This window comes from Branchiostoma lanceolatum, chromosome 10 (genome assembly GCF_035083965.1).
Source record: "Branchiostoma lanceolatum isolate klBraLanc5 chromosome 10, klBraLanc5.hap2, whole genome shotgun sequence".
Lineage (NCBI taxonomy): Eukaryota > Metazoa > Chordata > Leptocardii > Amphioxiformes > Branchiostomatidae > Branchiostoma > Branchiostoma lanceolatum.
This window is the reverse complement of record NC_089731.1, coordinates 6183431-6197085: the sequence shown is the minus strand read 5'-3', so window position 1 is coordinate 6197085 and position 13655 is coordinate 6183431. Positions and strand designations below refer to the sequence as shown.

At 37.8% G+C, this 13655-nt stretch overlaps 1 protein-coding gene across 4 annotated transcripts in view; it reads left to right on the top strand.

The window, feature by feature from the left end:
* The window catches only part of LOC136443436 (activated CDC42 kinase 1-like), a 67863-nt gene that overhangs the window by 22216 nt on the left and 31992 nt on the right, over positions 1-13655 (top strand). The window contains exon 1 of one of the 4 annotated variants that reach the window (XM_066440668.1): positions 10551-10915. The exons of the other annotated variants lie outside the window; for them this stretch is intronic. Within the exon in view, the coding sequence (XP_066296765.1) occupies positions 10877-10915 (39 nt within the window). The 5' untranslated portion in view covers positions 10551-10876. Of the gene's footprint in view, positions 1-10550; positions 10916-13655 lie in introns of those variants that run through there. 4 annotated transcript variants of the gene reach the window in all.

Sequence of the window (13655 nt, the reverse complement as noted above, 5' to 3'; positions counted from 1 at the left end):
AGATTCAAATAACATAAAATTTGGGATTACACTTCAGAAGATCTCACCAATTTTAGGATCAGATATTCTGATAACTTTTGAAGTTACAAAAGAAATAAAGGTATCACAGTCCAGTTGAGAGTATACTGTACATTAATGAAATTTGAGGCATAATATCAAGTAGGATTTTCCCAATTTTAACCATCTTCCCGAATTTGACGTCAACCAGCGTAGCTGCCTGGAAGCGCGGTGTGAAGCTGACTGCTGCCCACCCCTGTGTCAGGGACCCTGGCAGCAGTATGATTCAAGTCAAGTCAAGTGAAAGTTTATTACACAACAATTGCATCAGGCACAATGTATGGCAAATAACATGGTATATACTGAATACTAATTACTATTTGACAATATCTTGGATTTTTAAACATTTCTCCAAGAAACAAGTAATTTTCTTAGACTTCTCCTCGACAGATGGTACTTTTCCACTACAGGGAGAGAAGTAATAAGGAATGTGTGCCAACTCCCCACACCTGTAGCATCGCTGTATTAATTTTTAAACACGGTTGCCTAGCAACCCGGCCCCTCTATGGAGTGGACCGGAGGTGCGGAGAACAATAGCGCCAAGGTCTTGCCTGGTAGTGTGACAGGTGTGGGCAGAAAGACACTTCCGGACAGTCCCATAATAAATGGGGTTGTTGCCTCAAGACATAAGTAAAGGAAGATAATGTTTCACATCATGTAGCTATGTATATACATGTAGATTGGAGAGAAAAGTTCTGAAACTGGAGGGAAAAGAATGTATGTGTTTCCAGAAACTTTATAGTCCGGTCTCTGGAAAGATACACACTTTGCACAAAGTCATAATCCTTTCTTGTCTACCAGATCTTTTTGAAATTTGAATTAGAATTGGTTGTTGCCTCATCATGCCAGTCAAACTGGTTCTTCAGATTGGATAGATTTGCATCACAATGTGATTTAATCAAGAAGGGTAAAATAGGAGTGGTGACAGATGTTATGTAGTTATTACACTTCTCTTGTTGGGCCGATCCCTGAATTAAAGATTGTCCAGAGAAGGCAAAAACTCCATCTGTAAATCAACGCCGTAACTCCAAAATCAATTCAGTCCGTTCCCAAGTTGATGCATTGATGACTTAGTAGTGAGAGACTTAGTTTGAAATGGTGAAGAGAAGTTGTTTGGGTCTTTTGTTCTTCCTCCATTCATAATTGGAAAGTTGATCTCAAATCTATTTAAGGAAGAAGTCCCAAGGACTCTCTACATCCTCTGATATGTAGCATGTACCATTGATAGGAATTCAGTAAAGTAAAGTAGTGAAAAGTGTAACAATGGCTAAATCTGCAATGTATTTTAGCCTGATGTGAGCATTTTTTCTGAAATGAGATAAGAACTTCCGATGAAAACTTTCAACAAAGCAACATGCATAAAAATCAGTTGTAAGAAGACACAGCTTTCTGAACTGTCAATTGTTGGAGAATGCCATTTTTTTGTTATCCCCTTTTATGCAATCATGCCTCTGTCCCCTTACAAAAATAGACAGCTTTAGAAACTGTAAAGGCATTCTATCTAAACGGATACAACTTGACTTTAAAGTCTTTTCTGTCCTCTCAGACCACCCATCTTCAAGTTTCTTGAAGAAAAGCCTCCAAAACAAGCCTGATGATGGATTCACGGTGACATCACGCATCAGTACCCCTCTCCCTCCGAAGCCTCAGGAATCTTTCCCTCCGATTTTTCCACAATTTGTTTCCTGTTTTCCCTGGGTCTTTGATGCTTTGTCGTGAGCACAATCAGCGGAAACAAGCCCCTCTATAGAGCCATCAATTAATTCATCATGGAAGCTACAATCCGTTGGGAGCGGCATTGTGAAACGCGGACCTCCCTCGGGTTGAACACTAGAGATATTTAAACACACTAAGTGTTTCTAAGAGATGGGCTCCACGGTTGTAGAAATTTCTTTCAGGAGAGGAGACCTTTCTAGTCACATTTATTATTCATCAATTGACCTAAATTAACCCCCCCTCCGGAAGACTGTTACATGTGAATGAAGACCTCCCACTACTAACCAGGGGAAAGAAAGAAAAGGTGACACGTTTTATCAAAGGAAAAAACGTTAGATGTCGGAAACTTTCCTATTAAGTTTAAATAGATAACCGTCTTTGTCTGTTTGGGACAAAAACAGTTAGAAAAGACGGTTATTTTTTTTTGGAAAAGACTGTTACTTCCTGTGTAGTGAAAAGGGCAGGCTATATTTTGAAATTCCCTTTTTTGTCAGATTGGGACAAAACAGGTAGAGAAGACAGTTACTTTTGAATTTTCAAGAGAAGACCATTGCTTTCTATGCAATAAAAGGCAGAAAAAAACACAGTATGGTATATGTCAGAAATTGATTGATTTGAAACTTTTTTAGAAAACCTCCTTTGTTGATATGGGACATATACAAAAATAGAAAGAAAGTTTTTAGGACATACTTCAGCTTCTATAAAAAGGTGAACTATTGATTCTAAGGAAAGTCTCTAATGTTGGGAAAGTCACATGTCTTGAAATGCACCCTTGTAATTAAAAAAAGTAAGAATATGATTATCTGAGAGATGGGAAAAAAAATGATCAAAAAGGAGCTTGCTTGTCCAGAAGGCAAGTTCAGAGGAAAAGCTGATTATGTACCTAAAAGTTCCCACCCACCCTCATAAACTGATTAGCTAGTCTCATTTTGTCCTCCCAACACAAAGACCCCCTGCTGGGAAAGAAAGCCTAATCCATCATGGCCTCTTTCCTCTTTAATGAAGGGTATAATGAGCTGGATTCCCTCAGGGGCTGTTGTAAAGTGAGAAACTCTTCTAAGCAGATGTATTGTTTAGCTCAGGCTTGTCTTGTGTTTTTTCAGGCCTTTGCTGCCTTTCCACATCTCTCTAGTAGTTCCTCTTCATGTGCTGTGATGTAGGTGAACAGAAAAATGTGAACCACTAGAAAGAAAAGGCCAGAAAAGATGCACAAAACATATATCTGCTTGGAGATTACTCACAAACAAAATTTGTGTATGTGAATTGGTGAAAATCTTCCTAGTAAATGTCCTTGCAAAAGTAAGGTTTGTGGTGGCAACAATTTTGTCACAGTTTCTCAATTTTCTGCTTCTAATCCACCCTTGAACACTCCTAATCTCGCAGGATTGCTCCTCACTATCTTTATTTTAGTTTACTTAGAAATTATTGTTAGTATTGATACTGTTGTGTTTTTTTCCACTTCCCTTGAATGATATTTGTTCAATCCCTTAAGCTTACCACTACTTTCAGTTAGCACAGTATTTAAGTAGATCTTAAGAAGATGTATTCTTGGGTTGTCAGATGATCTGAAAGCCCACATAAATATCTCCTAGACGATGCCTGGTCCATTACTCTCCCCTCCTCCAGGACTGTAATCCCTGCTCTCAGCCCCTCTGCTAAGATGATTGGGTCCCTAAGTGCTGATCAGGTTTCATACCTCACAAGTTCAGAGCTTGGTCATGTTGTTCATCAAACTCTAACCCTTTCAACACTAGTTCCATCCAGGGAGCAGATTATGTTTTCCATATGGTTCTAGAAAAAGCTAGAAAAAAGTTTAAAATGATATTTTTGCCTTCGCCGTAGGCAGAAGTGTATATTTTTGGTCGGGATTTGTGGAGTGATGGTGTTGGCGATATTACTCTTGATGCCATAGATGGATGCTTTCGATTTTTGGTGACATAACTCGAGAGAAATTAGATGGTTCGTGATGAAATTTAGTAGGCTGTTGGGGGTCGGGAAAACGAAGGTCAAGTTCGAAAATGGGTCTTCTTGGGGGTTCCCACCGTACTACAGTGGGCATTTTTTATTTAAAGTTTTATTTATTTTTTCTTCATATTCATAGAAAGGTAAAAAGGTCAAGATTAAGCAGTCAAACATTTGAAGTGATTGCATTTTTGGTTGCCCTTGCAGCTTCCTTTCAAAACTCCTAAAGTTTGTTGCTCTGTGACTAGAACAGAAAATGCTATCATTGGATTTTCATGACTTTCTGTGCTTGCCGTTGGAAGGCCTTGGTCTAGAAGAAAATAGTTGAGCCCCTTAACAGCTTTCTTGTAAACTACAGCTTCCATTTGAACTTTTGATTCTAAGCATATTTAAAAAGATATATACTTATATATATTTAATTTATGTAGTATCATACGTTCTTCTTTTAGGCATCAGCTTTTAAGATGATTGTGTCCCCATGCAATGATCAGGTTTCTTATGTACTAACATCAGACCCTGAGCATGTACTATATCACATTCTGAACTTGTCAGAACTCATTTTCCTCATATTTCCTGTTCTACTTGAGGTCAAACATATTTAGTTTGTCGTTTCTCAGATTTTAGAATAAAGTTATGGTGAACTGGAAGTAAAAAAGGTAAAGCAGTCATCCTCAATTGAGGTGAAGCATGATGCTTTTTCAAGTAGCGAGGATCAACATCAAATACATATGTCTTGAGGGGAAAATAATGTACATGTATCTTGTTCCTAAAAGACCATAGTTTCAAATAGAATATAGTCATTTGATTTAGGTTTTCCTCCCAGTCTCCTTTTTCTATGTTATCCTCTTGCTAAAATCTATTGAAAAGAAAGAAAGAATCAATGAATTTAGATGTAGTTGTGCAAAGGATAGCTTGAGTATATTTTTGATAAAATTCCCAATCAAAAACAAGTACAACACCAAAGACAGACTTAGTACCAGCTATGGTTTTAGTTGCTGGACAATTTTTGAATACAGGTAGTTGTTATTGATCACCAATATTTTTTCTAAATGAAAGAAGCAATGAATTAAGATGCTATCAAGATGCCCAGGATGCAGCTTAAGGTGGATGTAGGTTGAGTTCAGGTAAAGGTTATATCTGACAGTTCCGTTCATTAATTATTCAACAGGAAGCCTGAAACATGACATGGTGTCATATTATTATCTGGAATGTGCTACGGAATGACCTGCTTTTAGACCAATTATTAATCAAGCTGGGAAAAGAAATGACAGAAATTGAAAAAATGTTTTGAAGTAGAAATTTTGCTATTGTTGGAGCAACTTTTGAATGTAACATACCTAACAGCATTATCTATCTTGCACAAGTTCATTGTCTGAAATGAGTTGGTGAGGGTGATAGGAGTTATAATCAGAATTCAATTGAGACAGAACAAGGCAATCAGAGATGGCTTAATGAGTAGTTCGGAAACACGCACAGACAAACTAACAAACTGACAGACAGACATGCAACAAACCCCCACTTAACTCCCTTGGGGTGAATTGATAAAAGTCAAAGCAAATATTGGATACTTTATGACTTGAAATAAAGAGTGTCAAGACTAGAGAGAGGAGGTTGTGGAAAAAACATCAGTGCACTTCATTTCTCGAATGTCAGTCTATAGATTTTTTTTCTCTTTTTGGTTGCTCTCTTTTTCTGTACAGCTGTGCGAGGATTGCTTTGGTGCAGTGTCCCCATTTTCACCTTCCTTCCTTGTCTGACCTAGAATCTTGTTTGTCAGTCCATTTTTCTCCAGGGTTTTTCTTAACAAGGAGTGCTCTTTGAACTGACAAGTCTTCTGATTAAGCACTCTTTGATGTAAGATATCCCAAACAAGGTTTGTCACTTGGACAACAGAGGACCACCATGTCGGAAGCTAAGTCGGGAATCCAATGTCAAGATCACAGGGGGAGGCTTGGTCGGTCTGGGGTTATGGAGGCTATGTGATATCCTGGGAACAACCTAAGTTCAAGTGTAGCTCGACATGCTCTCACACAAAAGCATTTCCCGTACTTTCACAACATACATCCTGTTACTAACTGTGTTAGGCCACACTGTCCTCATTGTAGGGATGGCATACTTTGGATATCTGAAATTTGGTTCAAAAGTTTTTGAAAATTAGGCTCGTTTTTCGGTGTATTTGCTACTTTTCCACAATGTACATTGTGTACTTGTACTCCGCAATATTTTCATAGACTCATGTATGATAGAAAGTCCCTCATTTGACCATTTCTAAGTTTTTGGCAACTTTAATAGTTAGAGTCATTTTAGAGTGATTTTTAAAATTCTTTAGAACTGCTCACCTGTCTACCGTAGAAATTATTTTCCAAGGAACTGTTCAAAATTTATGTAGGTTGACGTTTGACAGAAGTTTGTATAGCCAACTTGTACAGTTTGTATATGTACATATGTATATAGATCTAGTCCATGGTGAGGGTACAAACTTCAAGCCTTTAGCCTGTCTATCTGCAATACCAGTACCTTTAGGTCATATACAAAGCGGTTCCGAGTCATTTACTACTGACAAAGCTTGCGTTCTGCTGTCAACCTGAAAGAGTCAGGCTATCCAGGAAAGACCAAGGTGTTTAAACCAGGAGACAGGTGTCAGAAGACCTGTGTAAACTGAGCCTGATCCAACTTTCTCCTATGCAAACATGGGTAAGGCCGCTATCTTGGTAGTCTGTCGGAGGACGATGACATCATAGTTTGTTTGTTAAGCACATAAACTAACAAAGAAAAAAAATACAGCTTTGCGAGGCAGGCCACAACATCTTAATGTCCTGTTTTTCAGATCTACTTTGTTGAAATTAAAACAGATTAGCCAACAAAAAATTCACTTTTTGTTCAAATCTCTGCTGAGATTTACTTCTAAATTCTTTTCATCTGTAAAATATTGTCCAACATGTACATGTATTTGGTAATAATTAGAAACAGTAATTATAAGTTTCTTAAGACTCATTTCACTCAGAGGATGAAAATTGTGAGATGTTTTTATTTATTCTTTCCACAAACCAAGCAACAGTCCAGTTCAGTTCAGTTCTGTAAGACTTGTTTATGACACAATCGGAACAATGTACATAAACACCAATGCTGCTGTTATCCAACCAGCGTATGTTGGTAAAAAACACAACTTCCTCACCACAGGTTAACATTAGCAGGTAATCAGCCATGCTTCCTCTGTTAAGTACCTGATGTCACCGTTTGGTACAGTAAAGTGTAAAGTAAAGAAATGACATCACCTGAAAAGGGAGGGAAGTTGTAAGGTTTGTGGGCCGTACCAGACAACAAGTAAGGCTGGAACAATTCAGGTTTCTGGTTCGCAAATTGGAAAGTAAGCAAATAAGTAGACCAAATATGCTTATCATTAGTTCACCAGTCCTGTTTTGATTGTATAGTACATAGGAGTCCATAGTAATTTATGATTATATAAGTGTATCAAACATGATAATTTATCATTTACTCTCCAAGCAGAGGAGTGGGTCCGGATGGTTTTTGACCTGCTTTAGGCATTTTTGTCGGACTTTCTACTTTGTCTTGTTGACATAAAAAAAACACAAAGTAGAAAACCTGACCAAAAAAAACAACTAAAAAACAAAACAAAAAACAACAGCCAGACCCACTCCTCTGCTTGGAGAGTAGATATCATTCCCTGAAACTGTATGTACCAAAGTAAAAAGTTTTCCCCCAAACTCTCTTCTTCGCGTTGAATGTCCAGCATTACTTATGGAGAATTGACTAATTGAATTGAAATGGCCTAGAACTTAGTAGAAGAGTAAATAAGAAGATGCATCAATGTTTTTTGAAGAGGGAAGGAAAAAGGGTTTAGGTGTGTTTCCTCTAGAGCAGAAGTCACGGCAGACACAAATAATGAGTAACAGCACAACAGCTGACTACAGAGAATAATGATGTCATCTTAAAGCTTGGGCAGCAAAAACAAAATTACATGTTTTACAGACAAAGTAAAAAGAATCCTTGAGGAACAACAGGTATGAGTCACCTGTGTCAAAATCATCCAGAATACTGTAAATGCAGAAAAGGTTCGTGGTGGCTTTATGTTCACGGTTTTCGCGGCGACTGTTTCACTGCAAACTTAAAGCCACCGTAAACATTTTTGTCTAGTACGGTAGCAGTATGTGCCGCAAACCACCACGAACGCTCCATTTTCCCCTTAGCGTGAAATAAAAACCACACAAACTTAAATGCATTTACAGTATATGTGGATAGCTATGAAATCTGTTGGAGATTGTTAAATATCTGTGAAGTTTTGTGATACATAATTGTCAAGTCATTTTTTTCTCCTATTCTGTTTTTCAAATGTTAGAACTTAGATGAATTGTTCTTTGGCCTAGACAACAGAAAATATTCAGTAATCACTCACAAGAAAATTGAAGATGGTGATGTCATTTTCAAGGTAACAGTAATTTAGAAGGAAATGTCTGTTTTTTGTCAGTCTCCAAATTTGTGTAACAAAGAAACCAGCACTATCTTTAGGAGCCCATCAGGGTCCGCTGATTATAGGGATCAAGTCGTCTTGTCACTGTCACAGCTCTTCCTCTGCAGACAATGTAAACAACTTAACTCCAACCAATTCACAAGGTCAAAGGATGATGTCATGCTATGCCTGGACAACAATGTGTGAATATCCAAAATTATGCACTGTCTCTGTATTTTTGAACAGGTTAGAGCAGGATAGCTGACTTAAAGATAAAAACCCTTATTATTGTCTGACTAGGTGGTTACGTGGACATATCTAGATGTACCCTCGGTTCTCAGACATTTGAAATTAGAGAATTAGACATGAGATCAAGAGAAAAACGGAGGACTGGAAGGGAAACTTTCAACAATAGGGCTAGTAGGAAACTTGAATCTGACTACAATTCCAAATGTGTACTAGTATTATACATTTGTAGTCAGATTTTAGTTTCCCACTAGTACTATTATGTGATATTGTGTCATTCGTGTGTACAAAAATACACACTTTTTTCTCAGACTCTGTTTTCATGTTGATCTTCAAGTTCAACATGATTTTTTTAATCAAATCTGAGAACCAACAAATCAAATTGCAGTGGGCTTCAGCTTTGTAATGCTTACTTTGTGACTGTACGAAGGTATAGACTTTCCGAACCTCAGACTCGGGTTCAGCTTTATTTTTCGGGTTCAGCTTTTTGATAAAGATCTGGTAACCAGCAAACTAACTTGTTGTGGCCCTGCCCATCCCTTCTGGTGTACCCTTATGGGAGCCCCATTAGTAGAGATACAAGTGAGAGAAGTTGTAGGGTCAGGTCCATGTTAGTTTCAGTTAATCCATTGGTCTAGGTTCCAGGGTGTCCCTTTTTCTGTGAGCACCTTAGACCTCAGTCGGAAGCTCTTTTGTTACTTCAAACGATCAGTTTTTAAGCTTAAACTATAAGTCACAGAATATAGGTTGTCGTACATTTACATGTAGATTGTGTTGCGATGGTATTGATAAGAACGTGGAGTTTCATGATAGCTATCGCAGGGATGTCTCAAGGACCCTTCCCTCCGTCTCAAGACTGACATCAGCTTGTTGGGAGATAGAAAAAGTTCACCCTGTCTGTCCAAAAATATCTAAATGTCGTGACATGAAGATGAAATTGATGACAATGTTTTCTGGTAAGCTCAAAGTGACAAGTTTAATAGTGAAAATTAACAACACGGCCTCCCAAACACAGGGACAGACAAACATCTAAAGCTGAAGACAGCCCTGGCCATTTCAAGGTCACTTGTTTCAAGCAAGCAAGGAAATGGTTCGAATATCAGAGACTGAAATTTTAAACACTGTGCTTTTTTTAAATGTAAAGGTTAGAAAGCAGTAAATTTCTTTAGAGAGACACCTTTAGTAGCACACCTTTGTCAGGTGAGGTACAGTAGGTGGGTATTTAAGGTCAGCTGTTAAGGGGAGATTCATTTTTCTTGGTAATAAGGGAGTATTCTTTTGTTATTACTTCTACCATATTAGGTAATACTCAGGGATGGTCAGTTAATTGATGTATTAACGATTCTGATCCTTTTTAACGTTATATATAATTGAATAATTTCAAGAAAACAAATTAAAGATTAAAGGGGACCTGCCTCTTTTTACCTTAGAGCATAATGGAGCATTTCAATTCCACGTAATTCTTAGTCAGCTCGAATGTAACGTAAAGCATAATTGGTACATTCAATGTAAAGCATACCTGGCCCCTGAATTTAGCATAAAGCAAAGCCAACTCGATACATAGATCTAGCCACTGCCTTTCTGAATGTAGCATAGAGCTGTGACAGTAAGCCCCCCTCCCGTAAAAATTGTGTAGTTCATTAAGAAAGTAGACTTTAAACCCGTAAAAATTGTGTAAATGTACTTTAAAGTTATTATGATAGCAACAGAAATTTTCTAGTTTTTGTTGCTAAGAAATGAAATACACATTATAAACAGTTGCCTTTTCAACACTGACTAAGAAAAACACAAAATACAAAGAAATTCGAAAATGTTGAAATTAGGAAAAAACTTAATTGCTTTGCTTCTTCCTTTTGCAAGTCACTTCTGACCCAGCCCTTCTAAGAAGCCTGTCCAGTCATAGGTGCCTGCTATGATATTTCCTCTGACCAGAGAAAATTACAGACCCCTTGTGGCACAGAAGGGCTCCACTATCCAAACTCCCTTTGTGGCGACAATGGAACTTCCCCTTTCTCTGAAAAGCCTGTGCCCAGTGAAACCACCACGGGATGATTCATTCTCCTGAAGGCGGGGGACGACGCCATTGGCTTTTTTTCCTCCGGTCATTTGCATCTCTTCCTGTGTGTGTCTGAATGGCCTGATCCCTCAGTGGCACCAAAGGCTGCGTGCACCCATGCATGTTCCAATTGATCAGGAACACCACAGCCCATATCTCCCCATTGACAAACTTGCAGTGGTGGGAAGAAGGCTTCATTTTGCCAGGGAAGCCCCAGGGTTAGTTTATCTGGTGGCACAATAGCGGCTTGACGCACGACAGTGCTTGCTTGTATGGAATACTGCCAGGAGCTTGCTTGGGAGAGAGTACTGTACATGTATATCTACTAGCCGCGCTGTTTTATTTTGTAAAGGGCCGCAACTGGATGCCTTATGGGGCGATACAAAAGCAGAATGAACACTATTTGCAAGGTAGGTTCACTCTTTTAATTTTATCCTATTACTTGTCTCTGTGTAGGTGTCTGTTTTTGGAATGTTTTCAGTCAGAAAATTTGCAATGTCCGTATCAAAACGCTGCTTGATCGTGGCAGTGCTTTGCAGACTGGGAAGAAAAAAGCGAAACGCAACATAAATTTGTGACAGCTGTTGCGTTTCTCTTGCCTGGAAGCTCAGATTTTATTTGATAGGAACAAACAAAGTGGCAGTTTTAAAAGCCAGGCTAAAACGTCCCAGGCCGGCACTCTAGTTTCTCTGGTTGTAGTCCGTGGTTTGTTGAGTTTGAGGTATTGGATTCTTTTCTGTTTGAAGGCCAGCTGTGTTTTGAAACCCAGTCTGTGTGCCCTATTCTTAACTAATTTCTCGAAGAAGAAAATTAAAGCTGTGTTTTGCATTTTGTTCAAAACAACCAGTTTTGCCTAAATCCAGCCAAAATCTGTCTTATTGGAAAAAATTGCAGTTTAGGTTGATAACCACGTCAAATGTATGTCTACACATATTTTTGAATTAGGAAATGTTGATTGCTTGTCAGTTCTACTGCCCAAAACGTTTGATTGGTTCTGTATTTTTATCTGCACATAATCAGTTAATTAACTTATTGTGCAATACACAGCTGTCGCTGCCAAAGTAAGTAATTAAAAAAGATTATGTTTGGTATCGTATTACAGTTTTCGACTACTTTGTGGGTACTTCCTAAGAGCTTCAGAGCAAAATTTGATGAAAATTTTAAACTAAGCTGTTTGAATGCTTTTTTAGTAGTTGCCCAAAATGTGTTACAAAGATTTACAATGAATATTTATTAACAATTTTCTGCATATAAATGTATGTAATAATCAATGCAGAAATAATGAGCTGAAATTAAGAATATTTGACACAAAGGGAAACATAAATCTGCAGTGCAATGTGCATTTTAGCATTATTTTCTTGAGCGAAAATCAAATGCATAATTTTTGAATTTATAATTACATCAGAAATTTGGGTTGTCTGACAACCTCTTTTAACTGTCTGCAAACATGTACAAATAGAAGTAATAATTATAATATCATGAAACAGAAAAAATTATATATACATAAGATGTCCACATACAGCCGGTATGCTTGTGAAATGTATGGCTTCTAAAACAGTGGCCTTGAAATTTTCCGACTTGACTTTTGACAAGCTGCCTTTTATTTTTAGTAAGAAAACATGATATAAAGGTAATGCCTGTTAGCCCCAAATGTCCCCTGGAGTCCCTGTGTTCTGATGCCAGACTCCATGGTAAAAGAGTGGACCATTGTTTGTCCCTATCCCACAGGAGTCAGTGTACCAGGTAACCCAGGCTAAACTTAGTAACACAAGTCTCTTTCTGTGTGTGGACAGGGCTTCCTGGAACAGTCTCTTTGTGTTCTGTTTCTGTCTGTGAAATCCCTGAAAACACAGGTGGCTTTGAGTGTGTGAAGTCATTTTTCGGATTTCAAGGTGTTAGTTTAACTTCATATCTGAATATTATAAGTATTGCAAAAATGTGTTTTTTTCTATATTTCTGATATCTTCATTTGCTGGAACCTTATCATATCTGTATTTGAAAACTATTTCAGATAAATCTATCTGAAATAAAATACTGAAAAAGACAGGGAACAACATATGATAATTGGGAATTATTTGTTCGTTCTTGATCGAGTAACTGTAAAAATGCTTTTATTTGGTGGTTCTGAATTACAGTGAAAGAAATTTTCAAGAGTTTGGTAGCAAAGTGCGCGTATATATATTTTAAGACCAACTTGTATACTCTGACTAGCTTATTAGCAAATCACGAAAACCTACCAAACTAAACAAAATGCTTAAGTTTTCCCTCTTACAATACAGTACGTAGGTAACAAACCCTTGAACCTTTCTTGTCCTGGAAATATTTCCTAATGCCTTTCAAAGATAAGACCTAAGAAACTAAGAAACATGCCACCACTTCCTAGACAGAAGCAGTGAGAATATTTTGTAGGTTGGGAAACAAGAACGGAATGTGTTTCCTTCCTTTCCCCAACTTGTTTAAAATTCCAAAGATCGGGAGAGGAAACACGGGAGGAACTGAGTTGGATTTTTAGGAGGGTTCAACTGCAAACCTTGACTACAGTTTGGCCATTCCAGCTAAACTACTTGTTTTGGGGGCAGAATTTGAAAAAAAAAATCTCTTGCTTGGTATAGCTTGGAGTTCAGACTTTATATCTAGAATCATTGAACATTTTAGATCTAGAATCAGTCGATCAAAATGCGTACTGTGAATCTTGAAACTTTGGTGGGTGTTTTATTTTCACGTTTTTTTCTGTTACCTCTCTATGGTGAATTTGTGACACTGCGAATATGTATCCAATCTATTACTACTGTACTGTTTGAACCGCAAATTTAAAACACAGCAAAAATATCCTTACGTGAAATAAAAATACCACGAAAGTACATGATGAATGATTTTGTAAGGGCTCCCTTGGAAATCAGCTTTTCAGTTAACTGAAGGGACCACCCTAAAGATTGATAAATAGATAGATATAATAGATAAATGAATTCACAGAGCTGTAAGTTATTCTGTACTACTTATGATGGACATAGCCTAATGTGTGAGGCACCAGACAGGTCTGTACTTTGTCAGGAGGATCCCCACTTATCTGGTCCATCAAGTTTAGCCTACTTGTTGATTTAATTATCTCTCTAGGGGGTGATTATCTTCCCATTGGCTCCACCCTGCTAA